Consider the following 15,102-nt stretch of genomic DNA (forward strand, 5'->3'; position numbering starts at 1 on the left):
ATTTGGCGATAAACCTGGTAGATACTTTTCTCACAAAGAAAAAGAAGGCCCCCCAAACTATCACATCTATCAAGGAAAGTACGGGTATTCTGACTCATGATCATAAAAGGATTAACGCAATCTTTAGAAGACTTTATCCTGATTTATATAAATCGCAGGATTGTGAAAACAGGACTAAGAGGATGCAGTCATTTTTAAAAAATCTGACCTTTCCGGACCTAACTCCGGAACAGGTATCGGTCTTGAATGTTCCCCTAACAATCCAAGAAATACTTGATGCAATCAGGCAACTTCAGAGCGGTAAGACACCTGGGCCAGATGGTTTTCAAGTTGAATTCTATAAAGAATTTACAGGAATATTGGTTGGTCCACTTATGGACATGTATAACTATTCATACAGTCAGGGCTGTCTCCTGCCTTCGCTGAAAGAGGCGAATATCTCTCTTATCCTCAAAAAAGGAAAGGACCCAAAAGATTGCACGTCATACAGACCAATATCCTTGCTAAATGTAGATTTTAAAATCCTCTCTAAAATGTTAGCATTGAGGCTAGAAAAGGTTCTGCCACATATCATAAAGGAGGATCAGATGAGGTTTATATAGGGCCATAGATCATCCAGTAATGTTAGAAGGGTTTTGAATGTGATTCAAGCCTGCCATCAGGGAAAGACACCAGGAGTAGTAGTCTCAGTAGACGCGGAAAAGGCATTCGACAGGGTTGAATGGTCATATTTGTTTTACACATTGGAAAGGTTTGGCGTTGGAAAGGTGTTTACCAAATGGGTCTCAACACTGTATAGTGATCCCAAAGCAGTTGTGATTACCAACGGATTAGGCTCGGATAGCTTCAGTGTGGATAGGGGCTGCCGTCAGGGATGTCCTCTTTCGCCATTACTATTTACGCTAATAATTGAGCCACTAGCAGAAGTCAAATGGGCCGACCCTAATATAATGGCCCTGAGGATTGGTACAGGTAAACATAAAATTACCCTTTATGCAGATGATGTTCTTCTATTTCTCAGTAATCCCCTGATGTCTGTGCCTCGCTTAATTCAAGTTATTAATACATTTAGTGTATTTTCAGGCTATAAAATTAATCTCTCAAAATCGGAGGCTATGCCAATGGACAGTCTTGCTAGTATATCCCACTTATTGGACAGATCCCACTTTCCCTTTCGGAGGTCCCTGGAGGGTTTCTTATATTTAGGCATTTTTATTACCCCAGTATTTGGTCAGTTATACAAGGCTAACTCTGTGCATTTACTGGAAAGGATAAGGCAGGACCTCCAGCGATGGGGAGACCTTCCAATTTCCTGGCTAGGTAGAATAGCACTAATTAAAATGAATGTCCTGCCCCGTCTCCTATATCCTATGAGAATGCTTCCGAGGCTGGCACTACGTAAATTATATAGCTGGTTGGGTTCCTTTATCTGGAATCATAGACAGCCCCTCATTAAGCTGAAGAAGCTACAGCTTCCACAGGCAAGGGGAGGATTGGATTTCCCAGATTTTAGGAAATATCAGTTAAGTTCCCTATTAAGTCACATAGCCAATTGGGTCTTGTCTGACCCGCAATCAATCTGGCTGGACATTGAGGCTTCTCAAGTAAAATGCCCACTTATTAACTTTTTTATTTTCAGACAAGAGGAAAATCATTACAGATCAATGTAAAAACCCTGTAATGCTAAACACAATTAAAGCTTGGAATATAATGCGACAAAATGAGGGCAACTCACATAAAACATCCCCCTATGCTCCAATAGTGGGAGCATGGGGATTTCAACCGGGGCTGACAAATGTCACTTTCAAACTCTGAAGATCCAGGGGTATCTCATGTGGGGATCTGTTTAAAGAAGGGGTCCTGATGTTTTTTGAACAGCTGCGTCAGAAATTTGGATTACCTAATGGAGACCTCTTTCGATACTTCCAAATTCGAGATTACATACAGAAGAAGATTACATTATTAGATCTGATTTGGAGATGCCGGTGTTGGACTGGAGTGGTCCAGGACATTCAGCCTCGGACCTTCGGGTGACCATCCTCCAAGGTGGACTTCGGGACAGGCAGCAGAGGAAAGTGGCCAAGCAGAGGCTGATAGCTAAGTTCGGTACCCATAGGGAGGGCCGCAACCAGGACCTTGGGTTCATGTCACATTACATGTGATCACCATTGCACTACACATACACACACAGATATTCCTACACACACACACACTCTCACATACATACGGACACAGGTACACACAGACGCGCACACAGACACCCACACACACCCTTTTAGACACACACACTCCCACACATGCACCCTCTCACAGACTTAAGACACTCTGCACTCACTACACACACACACACACTTTCTCACACTCACAACCCCCACCCCAGATAGACACACACAGACAGACAGACAGACAAAGACCCACATGCACACATATATTTTATGTGGTGAATTTGTACTTGCAGAGTTACATTGCACTTTGCTCAAAAACTGCATACATTCATGTAGAACTCTGAGCTCAAAAACTGCATGAATCTATGTAAAACTCTGATATCTCACTTTTTAGATTAGAATCAATCTAAACATAGACAGAGAACACAGGGGCTAACACCTTTTACATATTGTCTAGCTATCACCATTGTTAACAGCTAACCCGAAAATGCAACTTTGTGATTTACACATGAAAGAAGTGAAACTATCACTGTATTCTAACAGATGAAAGGGTTAACAGACAATCAATTTTTCAATGTATAATTTCAGTTACATCACACTGCAAATTTTTGCTATAAATTCTGTGTTACGATCGAGCCCTCCACAATCACCTGATGAAGGAGCGTCGCTCCGAAAGCTAGTGTACTTCCAATTAAACCTGTTGGACTATAACCTGGTGTTGTGTGATTTTTAACGTTATTAGATAGTCTTTATAAATCAGATAGAGAACGTAGAGGGCTATGGCCAATGGGAGTATCTTCCGTCAGTACTATTTACCATTTATTACATGATGACGTATCGGGAGAAATGGACAATCCACTTAAAACATGGGATCAGGAATTGGGACTGGAAATCTCTATAGAAACGTGGAATGACATTGGGAAAACGCCAGAAGAATCACCATCTGCAACAGAACTCAGGTCATTCAGTTGAAGATTCTTCATAGGGCCCATATAGCACCGGATCGATTGGCAAAATTTAAGGCAGGAGCATCTCCAATGTGTCCCAAATGTAAAATAGGGATGGGCACTCTTGTACATTGCCTATGGACCTGTCATAAGATCCGTAGATACTGGACTAAAGTAGCAAGTACTCTGACAGAAATTTTAGGAACGGAAATTAAAGTGGACCCTGTATCTCTCCTTTTGGGCTTTTCGAACTTACTCTCCCTGGATATGCACGGGAAGAGATTATTTTCTATTCTCCCTTTCTGGGCAAGGAAAAATATTTTGATAAACTGGGTGGCTGAGGGCCCCCCTGGACTTTCAAATTGGCACAGATTAATTATGGAATGTATTCCCCTTGGCTTCCTTACAAATGTGGTGCATTTCATAAAATATGGCAGCCCTTCTTGAATTACACAAATACAGATATTTTGGCCATCCTAACAAGGGCTTTTATTTAATTGAGATGGCAAACCTGGCTGGTCCGGGGCCCCTTGGGAGAGGAATCCCGCACAAATATGGGTTTTGTTACGATTTGATGTTAATACATTCCGAGCATGTATCTCACTACTCAATTTCTGTGTTATCCGTCGGTTTTTTTTTCTCTTCTTTGAATAATGTAAGAGACTTAAATATACACTCTGGTTAGTTGTAGGTTAGATTAGTAGTTAGTTGAGTTTTGTTTTTTTCTCTCGGTATCTTATTTTTTGTTTGATAAATTTTGGTTATTATTTATTTAAGATTTAATTGTATATCAATATTTTTACTTTAGTTTTTTTATTTGTAAACTTGTAAAAATGTTAAATTTTCAATTAAAATATCTATTAAAAAATATTGCTGTCATCACCTTCTTCTTAAAAGACTCCATCTTTGACTCCTTTGTAACTTTTTTATGACTGTGATTTGTTGAAATGTCAGTAGTTTTCAACAGAATCACCTTCATGGTAAAGCCTTGTTTTTATTTTATTGTTTACTTAAATCCTCTCCACCCAGGCACATCATTATCCCAATGTTCCAAGATGTTATACATTTCCTCATCCTAGAAGCCTTTTGGTAACATTATGGTCATTGTTGAGAAAACGTTCACATTGATGCTGGTAAGCACAATTTTATCCTCATCTTTGGTTCCATAAATATTACCATGCTGTCTGTTGTAGTCTCTCAAGTTGTGGTTATGAAGCTAATTTGAGGCTATCTTGTTCTCCTTGTGGCAGTTTCTCTGCATCTCAAGCATCAATTACATCTCCATCTAATGATGCTCATTCAGACTATTACATGCAGACACAAAACTTTGTTTGTAACCTCTTCTGAATTGAGCTTCAAATTCAACATCTGGTGCATTGCCACAACCTCTTACCACTGCCTCCAGTAACATCACTTCACTTCCATCAGCAGTAAGATGTTACAGATAGTTTCATCAACTCAAGCCAAACAGTGTTTCTCTTGTCAGTCTCCCCATCTTCAGCACTATCAAACCACAGAACACCCAAAACCCTTAGTGCCTGAAATCTAATTCACATGAAATCTCAGCCACCAATCACTTTTGGCTTGAATGGTTCCACCCTCCAGATCTTTATCCTTATCCTCACATATCTTTCATGAACTACCTGTAAAGTTGACTCCAGCTGTACACTACAGCACTTCTGCTCCATTCATCTGACTTTGGTCTACTGGCCATTTTCCTCTTCTCCATTCCACAGTGGCAAAGCCTTGCATACAAGAATTAAGAACATAGAACTGTATAGCACAGGAACATGCCCTACGGCCTACAATGTTGTGCCGAACATGACATCAAATTAAACTAATCCCTTCTGCCTGCCCTTGGTCCATATCCCTCTATTCCCTGCATATTCATGTGCTTATCTAAAAGTCCCTTAAACGCCCTAATCGTATCTGCCTCCACCACCACCCCTGGCAGTGCGTTCCGGACTCCTACCATTATCTGTGTATAAAGACTTGCCCCTGACATCTCCTTTGAACTTTCCCTCTCTCACCTTAAATGCATGCCCCCTCATATTAGACAATGCTACTCTGGGAAAAAGATTCTGACCAGCAATCCTATCTATGCATCTCTCAATTTTATAGACTTCTATCCGGTCTCCCTTCAGCCTCTGCTGCTCCAGAGAAAACAACCTGAGTTTTTCTAGTCTCTGCTTATAGCTCAGTTCCTCTAACCCAGGCAGCATCCTGGTAAACCTCCTCTGCACATTCTCCATAGTCTCCACATCCTCCCTACAATGTGGTAACCAGAATTGAATGCAATACTCTAAGTGTCTAAGGATTCAAAATCTGAATTCAATAAAAATTTGGAATGAAAAGCTAGCCTAATGGTGAGCTGTTGGTTGTTGTAAAAATCTCAATATAATTATCAAATCAGAGATAGGGATATACCAAAACTAACACCAGCAAAATAACAACAAGGAACAAAAAGGCACCAAAGTGAGACAAATCCCCAGAACCAGATAGCTTACATCCCAACGTTTTAAAAGGAAGTAGCTAAGAATATTGCTGGTTTCCTAACTAAGAGTTCTCTCGAACTGGGAATAGTCCCTTAGATGGGAAAATTGCATGTCCCCCTACCATTGAAGGAGAGAGGAGAAAACTTGAGAATTATAGACCAGTTAACCAAATCTCTGCTTTCAGGAAACTGCTCAAGTCTATAATTGTTGGATTTGAGGGCAGTCTGACTAAATTTGAAAATTCAGATCAGATTGAGCTAGAATGGATTTGTAAGATGTAGATCACGTCTGTTGAGTTGGTTGAATTTCTGTTTTGAAGAGTTGACGAAAGCAGTGGGCAGGCAAATGTCAATGGATGTTAGTCATATGGACTTTCAAAATGCATTCAATAAAGTCCCCATAGGAGATGGCTGGCTAAAGCTGTAGCTCAGGGAACTGATAACCAATTTCCTAACCAGGCAAACAATTTGTTGAGTGGCAGGATAAAGGCAGCTATTCAATGGACTGAATCTGACCAGTAATGCCTCTGAAGGATCAGTGTCAGGACCTTAATTATCCATTGTAGTCATTAATGATGGACATAACCTCACATATCCCAATTTACTGATGACATAAACTCTTTGTGTGAGTCTAGCTGTGCTAGAGGTTTCATATTGTGAATGAGAGCAACACAATCAGATCACATTATTAGATGAATCTTTTCAATTATCTCAAATAATTCATAGGACCATGTAGTTTTTAAAGGATGGTGTTGATAAGCTTTCCATGAAAGCTAATGAAAAGTTAATACAAATTCTTTATCCAAGGCAAGTGAACAGTATAGATTGAACCATACAATTTACAAAGGAATATTGATAAAGTAATTGGGTGTGTGAGATAAATAAATTCCAATGTATGCAGGTCTGAGAACTTCCACTTTGAACCTAATTAGGTATGAGGCAGGGTATTTTTAAAACAGTGAAAACATGAACACATAAATAAGAACAGTAAAACAAATCAAATAGGCTAATAGAATGTGATCCACTACTATTGAAAGGCTTGAATACATGGAGATGAAAGTTGTGCTTCAGGTACGCAAAATTCTGTTTAGAACAAACCTAGACAGTTAATTCTTAGGAGGAAGCAGCAGACAGCAAGCTAGTAAGCCACTTATAGGGTCATAGAAATGTGCAACACAGAAACAGTCCAACCTGTCCATGGTAACCAGCCTAAATTAATCTAGTTCCATTTGCCAGCATTTGGCCCATATCTCTCTAAACCCTTATTATTCATGTACCCATCCAGATGCCTTTTAAATGTTGTAATTGTATCAGCCTCCACCACTTCCTCTGGTAGTTTATCCTGTACACGCACCACCCTGTGTGAAAAAGTTTATTTTAGAGAAATCTCCCTGCCCTGTTTGCTCTATTCTCATTTTTCATCAAAGCATACTTCTTTGCAGTATCCAAAGTTTGTAACAATTAAAAGTGTCACAGAATTCCCAGCATTATAACTGGCAAACTGCTTGTGTAAGCTGTGCTAGAGGTTTCATATTGTGAATGAGAGCAACACAATCAGATCACATTATTAGATGAATCTTTTCAATTATCTCAAAGAATTTATAGGACCATGTAGCTTTTAAAGGATGGTGTTGATAAGCTTTCCATGAAAGCTAATGAAAAGTTAATACAAATTCTTTATCCAAGGCAAGTTGACAGTTAATGCAATCCAAATCTTTGATTTCTCCTCTCAACACCACCAAAACATTTTGGAAAAGCAGGTATGAAATCATTTGACAAAATATCTACTTTTTCCAAACCTGGAAAAATTACTTCAAGGGAACATGAGAAATTAAACAAATTTCAGCAATTGGAGCTTGGTTCCTACCTTAGAGTCCAGTCATGGTTACAGTAAGGTTGGACATTTCCCAGGTAGAAGCCCAGGGACTGAGTGACATCCACAAGATTGGTGAAGTTGAGGCTAATACTGTTGTATAGTACTGAGGTCATAGTAATTTCATCAATAGCCCACACGTCCTCATCAGGCCCAGAGTGATAAGGCTGCCACCATCGGAATTGGATGCCAAATTGCTGGGCATTTTCTGGAAGCTCCACAGAAATAATTCTGAAACCGAAAAAAAACCTTTTATTAAAATTAAATGCACAAAACTCTGCTGATCATCCCTTTCTATCTGTGGTATTTTCAATAGGCACAGAGACTAATAAAAGTCAAACAATGCTTCACAAATATTCTCCTATGGAGAAGACTAGCTTTGTGACATTTTAAAAGCAGAATCAATAAGACAAAGAAGTGTATGAAAATATGCAGATAACATTGTGATAGATCTCAATAAATTGTTATTGAAATTATTTTTTGGGATGGCACCACTTTTTATCTGTAACAAAGGTAGATATGATTTCCAACAGCAAGTGAAACAGAAGCTTTATAAAACAAAAATTGTAAAAACATTGAGGCAATAAAGTGCAATTCACATGTAAACTATAGCCAAAAAACCAGTGATCCCAGTAACATCCACTGTTAAAAGGAACCCAGTGAATGATGAGAAAAATTAATTTGACAAATTAGCATTTCCTTCCATGAGGTAAGATCACTTTTTAAAGAGGCTCAACAGGAAACCAAGTGACTTAAACTTGGTTCTAATTTAAAGCTATTCAATATGGCTCCAAGACAATGTGATAGCTGCCACAACAGAAATCATCTCATTTCCAGCACAAGTAAGAAAGGAGCTTAAACATGAACAACATTAAAGAACCGACAAACTTTTCAAGTGTTATTGCTGATATTGTAAGATAAAGGGATAGCACTTACAAAACCCTAGTATAAAGATAATTATACTTGAACGCAAATTGAGATTTTGAACTTCTGTTCTCACATTAATGGACGAAAATCTAAATTACTTATTTAGTATTCTTTGTCCAATATTTTACCAGCGCATTCATCCAAAGTTACAGGCCAACATCTGCATTTAAATGAATTACAGAGGACTTTCAGATGAACACACTAAATATTTAACTAAAACAACTAAACTAGATCTGACACACATATTTAACTGGCTAACATGACCAACAACAATAATCTCTAACTTTACATATTGGATAAAATATATAGCAGGTTAACAACAAAGATCTATTTCCATCCAAAGAACTGCGACGATGCAGCTCTGCTTGACCCCAGTTTGCATTCGTATTGGGTCTGTAGTGCATCATTTAATGAGTATCACAGTTTGTATGTCATCATGAAGCAAGTTGAGAATGGTGACGAGTTTCTGAAGGCAGCCAAATTTGAGGATTATATTCCACAATCTGTCACAGTTGACAGTCGAAGACCTTTTAAAGATCAAGGAAGGCCATGTTTACAGGTTGGTGCTGTTCACTGTACTCCTCTTGGATTTACTGGGCATTGAAATCATGTCCATTGTGCCTCTAGATAGGTACAAGCACATTGAGATTCATGGAGGAGGCAGCCAAGGAGGATTCTCACTTGTATAAAATCATGAGGGGCATGGATAGAGTAAATAGACAGGATCTTTTCCTTGGGGTAGGCGGATCTAGAACTAGAGGGCATAGGTTTAGGGTGAGGGGGGAAAAATTTAAAAGGGACCAAAGAGGCAAGTTATTCACACAGAGGGTGGTGATTGTATGAAATGAGCTGCCAAAGGAAGTGGTGGAGGCTGCTACAATTATAACATTTAAAAGGTAACTGGATGGGTATATGAATAGGAAGAGTTTAGAGAAATATGGGCCAAATGCAGGCAAATGGGACTAAATTTATTTAGGATATCTGGTCAGTAAGAATGAGTTGGACCGAAGGGTCTGTTTCTCTGCTGTACATCTCTATGACCTTTCCCATCGCGGACTGCAGGGAAATACCTCTGTAATTTGCAGTCAGACCTGCCTCCTTTCTGAAAGATGGTCACAATTATAGTGTCTCTGAGATCTTCCAGCATGATATCTTCTTTCCAGACAGAGGCGATGAGATCATGAACACATATTAGCAGTGCCTCTCTGCCATATTTCAATACTTTCGAAGGGATTTTATCTGTGCAGGAGGCCAAATAAATGTTGCCTTCCTCCTATTTAGTCCACAGTATGGTCATCAGTTTATCCATTGCTGTCACCCATCACACTTAGGCATAATCAAAATTCCTCTACTTTGTCTGCTGCCTCCTCCTAATTGCTAATATGTGTAATTAGTGCACAGTCTGAATTTAGTAAGTGCTGTTTAGTCAAATGTGTTCATACCCACTTAGATAATAGAACAGTGCAAACCTTACAAAGTATGGACCACTAATGAAGAATCATGTCATGTTTTAAACAACTGTCGACATATGGAGCAGCAGGGAGGACATATTATCACAGGAAAAGATAATTCTATCTCCATGACTAGCTCCATAAATCAACAATACTGTTCCTACCCAGTTCCACACCTGCCAAGATCAGCAAGCAACTGGGTTTCTTGGCAAACTTGCTGGTCATTGGTACTGCATGGCACCAATGATCTGCCACTCTACAGGAACTTTCTGCAGAAAGCATGCTGAATTTCATGTTGTTTTCAATTTAATAAGAAATGTAATTATTTCATATGTGACTAATTCATACCATGTCATCAATTTTTATTGGGCAATACTGTTAAATCAAATCTTTCTACGATCATACTTTCAACATAAGCTATAGAAATATTAAATTAATTCAACATAAGCTATAGAAAATAGTATGCAGAAATATCAATATAGTGTTTTATCAAAAAAGAATTTAGAACAATGACTATTTGGCTTCAGAAACATGTAAATTAAATCTTTGAGTAAAACCAGAGATTGAAAAATAAGACCATCAGATACAGAAGCAGAATTAGGCCTTTCGGCCTATTGAGTCTGCCATTTGGTCATGGCTGATATGTTTTTTAGCACCACTCTCCTGCCTCCTCCCTGTAACCTTTGATCCCCTTACTAACCAAGAAGCTATCTGTCTCTGTCTTAAATAAATTCAACAATTTGGCCTCCACAATGTTCTGTGGCAATACATTGCACAGATTCATCACTCTCTGACTAAAGAAATTCCTTCTCATCTCAGTTCGAAAAGGTCATCCCTTCACTCTCAGGCTGTGCCCTCAGTTTCTAGTCTCTCCTACCAGTGGAAAATCTCCACGTCCTTTCTATTCAGACCTCTCAACATTCTAAAAAATTTAATCAGATTCACCCCCTCCCCCCCCCGCCTGTCATCCTTCTTACTGCCATCAAGTACTAACCAAGAGTCCTCAACTGCTCCTCATATGACAAGCTCTTCATTCCCCAGGATCATGCCTGTAAACCTCCTCTTGACCCCATCCAATTCCAATATATCCTTCCTTAGATATAGGATCCATAACTGTTCACAATATTCAAAATACAGTCCGCCCACATCCTTATACAGCCTCAACAGTAAACCTCTGCTCTTGTTTTCTAGCCCTCTTGAAATGAATGTTAACATTTCATTTGCCTTCCTAACTGCCAATTGAATCTGCATGTTAACCTTACGGAATCCTGAACCAGGACTCTTAAGCCCCTTTGTGCTTCAGATTTACAAAGTCTTTTCCCATCTATAAAACAGTCTACACCTCTATTCTTTCTATCAAAGTGCATAAGGGCAAACTTTCCCAGATTGTATTCCATTTGCCACTTCTTTGCTCACTCTCCTAACCTGTCCAAGTCCTTTTGCAGCCTCTCCATAACCTCAACACTACCTGTCCCTCCACCTACCTTTGTGCCATTAGCAAACTTAACAACAATGCCTTCAGTTCCTTCATCCAGATCTTTGATGTATAACATGAATAATTGTTGCCCCAAAACTGATCCCCGCAGAACTTAGTCCCATTTGCTACCCTGAAAAAGATCCCTTTATCCCTACACTCTGCCTTCTGCCAGTCAGCCAATTCTCTACCTATGCCAGTACTTTGTCCCTAACATCATGGGCTTTTATCTTATTTAGCAGCCTTCTGTATGGCACCTTGTCAGAGGCCTTCTTAAAATCCAAACAGCTTACACCCATTGTCTGTCCTTTATGTAACTTACTCGTTAACTCCTCAAAGAATTCTAACAGATTTGTCAGGCATGACTTTCCCTTGCTGAAGCTGTAATGATTCTGTCTTATTTTATCTTGCACTTTCAAGTACTCCACAATCTCAACTTTAATAATGATCTCTAAAATCGTACCAATGACTGAGGTCAGGGTAACTGGCCTATAATTTCCCATCTTCTGTCCCCCTCTCTTCTTTAACAGAGGTGTAATATTAGCCTTTTTCCAGTACTCTGGGACCCTCTCTGAGTTCAGTGATTCCTGAAAGATCACCACCAATGTTTTCACAATCTCCTGAGCTTTTTCCTAAAGTGAATGTGCTCTTGTATTCAAAAATGACCCAAGCATTATACATTGAGTAAAATGGTTTTTGTAATACTACTGATGTCTTGAAACTGCAAGGCCAGATTTCAAGTTTTATATAATGACAATAAAAGACAAAATGGACAGCTGGATTAGGGAAAGTTGAAGGGATTTGAAGGTAAGCAGTTGCAATGCAATGCAAGGCTTAGAGGAAGAACAGAATGTATATATATTGAAAACATTGTAAACTAAAGGGAACTAGTTGTATGTGGCTTGTAAGGTAGCTTTTGGATTGCTGTGCACATCATTTAAAAGAGACAAAAATACAAAAACAACAGCAGATGTTGTAGATCTGAAACCAACATAAACAGAAGTTGCTGGAGAACTGGCAGCATCTGTGAAGAGAGACCAGAGTTAATGGTTCAAGTCCAGTGATTCAAGAAGAATGGAAGAAGCTTTACTGGACCAGATGTTAACTTTGTTTCTCTCTTCACAGTTGCTGCTAGTCCTGCTGAGTTTCTCCAGCATATTGTTTTCGTTTGTAACTTACAAGAGACATTGTCTAGGGAAAGATAGTTTCTATCCAGAAGTTTTCTAAGAAATAGGTGAGAATATTGCCAATGGCCTGACTTCATTGTTTCATGATTTCGGAACTGTTTCTTTAGATTGAAAAATTGTCTTTATGAGGCTGCTATTTAAGAAGGTGAGGGAGGCAATTACAGACCAATCAGCCTAACGTTTGTTAATGGGAAATGACTACAGTCTCTAATTAAGGATAGACTAACTGGACATCTTGACAATTTTCAGCTGATCATAGACAGACATCATTTGTAAAGGCAAGGTCATGCTTTATGAACGTGATTATATTTTTTGAAGCGATAAATGAAGTCTGTAGATGGTATTGATATGGATGTCCAGAAAATATCCCTCATAAGAGACTGTTAGATAAATTGACACTCCCAAAGTTGAAAATAACTTATTGATCTGGTTAGGGAATTATTTATTGTATTTAATAACGGCTTAAATGATGGGGTAGAGAGCCACATATCCATATTTGCTGATGGCATGGACATGAGTTGTACTTTAAGCAGCATAGATGGAAAAAAATTACAAAGAGATACTAATAGGTGGATAGATGGATAAAACCCTGACAAGTGAATTTCAATGTTGCCAATTGTGAGATTATCACAATTCTTCTTCAAAGAAGAATGGTGAAAAATTAGAAATAGTGGTGTCCCACAGAAACCAGCTCCTGATGGAGAGAATACAGATAGGAAAAGGCAAAAAAAATTCACTTTGCTGATAAGCATGTCAACATTATCCTGCCTGTTGGTAATTTTCCCAGACGTAGGATCAGCGGCTAAAGACTGACCTGCCCTCAAGCAGTAGGTAGCCAAATGAAGATAATTAATTGCCTATTAAAGATATTTTCAGACGCCCACTGGAATTTTCCAGTTAATCTCTTAAGACTGAGCCAGTTTCTCAGAGACTGCCTTCCAAAGGCAGACGGGTGAGGGCCGCACTTCAGGTAGGTTTTATGGCACTTCTTCCCTTCCTGGCCTCAGCTGTGTCCAAAACACACCACTTGAAAAGGTTTTCACTGCGCTGTGGCTTCTGGGCTGTTGAAGTTAGTTTTTTAATTTGAAAGTTCAAAATGTTAGAGAGGAGCAACTCAAAATGGGAGCACTCACTCTCTTCCACACCTGAGCTGGAGTGCTCTCCAGATTGGAGGCTACGCCTATATTGGTGAACCTCTAGCCACATATGGTCAATTCTGAGAAAATTACTGTTTCTCACATGGTGCAGGGTTACAACCTCATTTTAACCCAATGTCAGGGCTCCAATCCAAAAAAATGAAATTCTGCCTTTGGGTTCCAGGTACATAAATTATTAAATTACCATAAGCAGGTACAGAAAATAATAAAAAAAAGGTTATTGGTAAGTTGACCTATATATCTAGAAGGTCAGAATACAAAGGAGTAGAGATAATTGTTGTATAATAGAGTAAAGAGTTGTATAAAACCCTGGTCAAATCATAGCTTGAGTACCGACAGATCCAGAATTTTTAGTTAGCTTCAGCAGTTGTTACTGGTGTCTCAGCAGGGTTTGAAAACAATGAATTTCTCCCGGCTTGTAGACTCTCTTCATCTGAATTGTATTTTGATGTTCTTTCCTCCTGGACTGGAGAACTGCATGTGAAACAACGTGTTTTCTGAATTTACTTTTTTGCCATGGTTGTGTTTATGGGATGTTACTATACTGGATAGTTCATTAGTAATAGTTACTATATCTATTATTCTGGTAAGCTTTCAAATAGAGTTAAGTTAATGCCAGTTCTTCCAAGAAACCAGGACAAAACACATTGCTTAAAGCCATAGCATTGTCACAATACTGGTCAGGAGTTATCTCCTTCTGTAAATGTCTGCACATACAATGAGACTGATTAATTCTTATTTCTAAGTAATGTAATGGGACCTCCAGCAGCAAATGGTTACCTTAATGAAAGGCATTGAGCAATGAGGCTGCACAGTTTACCAGGATCTCCACCAGCAGGTAACAACAGTGAGGGAGGGCAGTTGGGGCAGTAAATTGGACTCTCATTCGAAAAAGGTGTCTTTGGTGGAAGGAGGGCTGATGCAAAGGTACAGCAGACAGACAAAAGATTCCTCAGCTCAAAGATGTGCAGGTTAAGTGAATTGGCCATGCTAAACTGCCCATAGTATTAGGTGGATTAGTCAGGGGTAAATGTAGGAGAATGGGTCTGGGTGGGTTGCTCTTCGGAGGGTTGGTGTAGACTTGCTGGGCCGAAGGATATGTTTCCACACTGTAGGGAATCTAATCTCAATATAACCACAGGCTTCATTCCATATAGATGTTGTAAATTGTTCCTTTTTATCCTCGATCTATCTTCCTATTGTAATGACCCAATGCCAGTGGAATAATGAATTCTGCTTCATGATCTTTGGGTCTTCCATGTGTTCAAATCTCATGTTACACTAAAGCCTTTCAATTCCTCAAATCCCATAATGTTTCTTTATTTACATCTGTATATAGGAAATTATCAAATACAGCTCCCTAGTGTAGTGCCTAAGACCTCTCTCTTTACACATATTCTAGATTAGTATCTTCTCTTTTACTGATT

The 15,102-nt window shown here is 39.0% G+C and overlaps 1 protein-coding gene across 1 annotated transcript in view; it reads right to left on the reverse strand.

Annotated features, from left to right (window-relative positions):
- reln (reelin) overlaps nt 1-15,102 on the reverse strand; it is a 387,698-nt gene that overhangs the window by 163,349 nt on the left and 209,247 nt on the right. Inside the window, exon 20 of the mRNA XM_043713852.1 lies at nt 7,474-7,710. Coding sequence (XP_043569787.1) covers nt 7,474-7,710 — 237 coding nt within the window. The remainder of the gene's footprint in view (nt 1-7,473; nt 7,711-15,102) is intronic.

The sequence above is a fragment of the Chiloscyllium plagiosum genome, chromosome 23 (genome assembly GCF_004010195.1).
Source record: "Chiloscyllium plagiosum isolate BGI_BamShark_2017 chromosome 23, ASM401019v2, whole genome shotgun sequence".
In the NCBI taxonomy this organism is placed as follows: Eukaryota; Metazoa; Chordata; class Chondrichthyes; order Orectolobiformes; family Hemiscylliidae; genus Chiloscyllium; species Chiloscyllium plagiosum.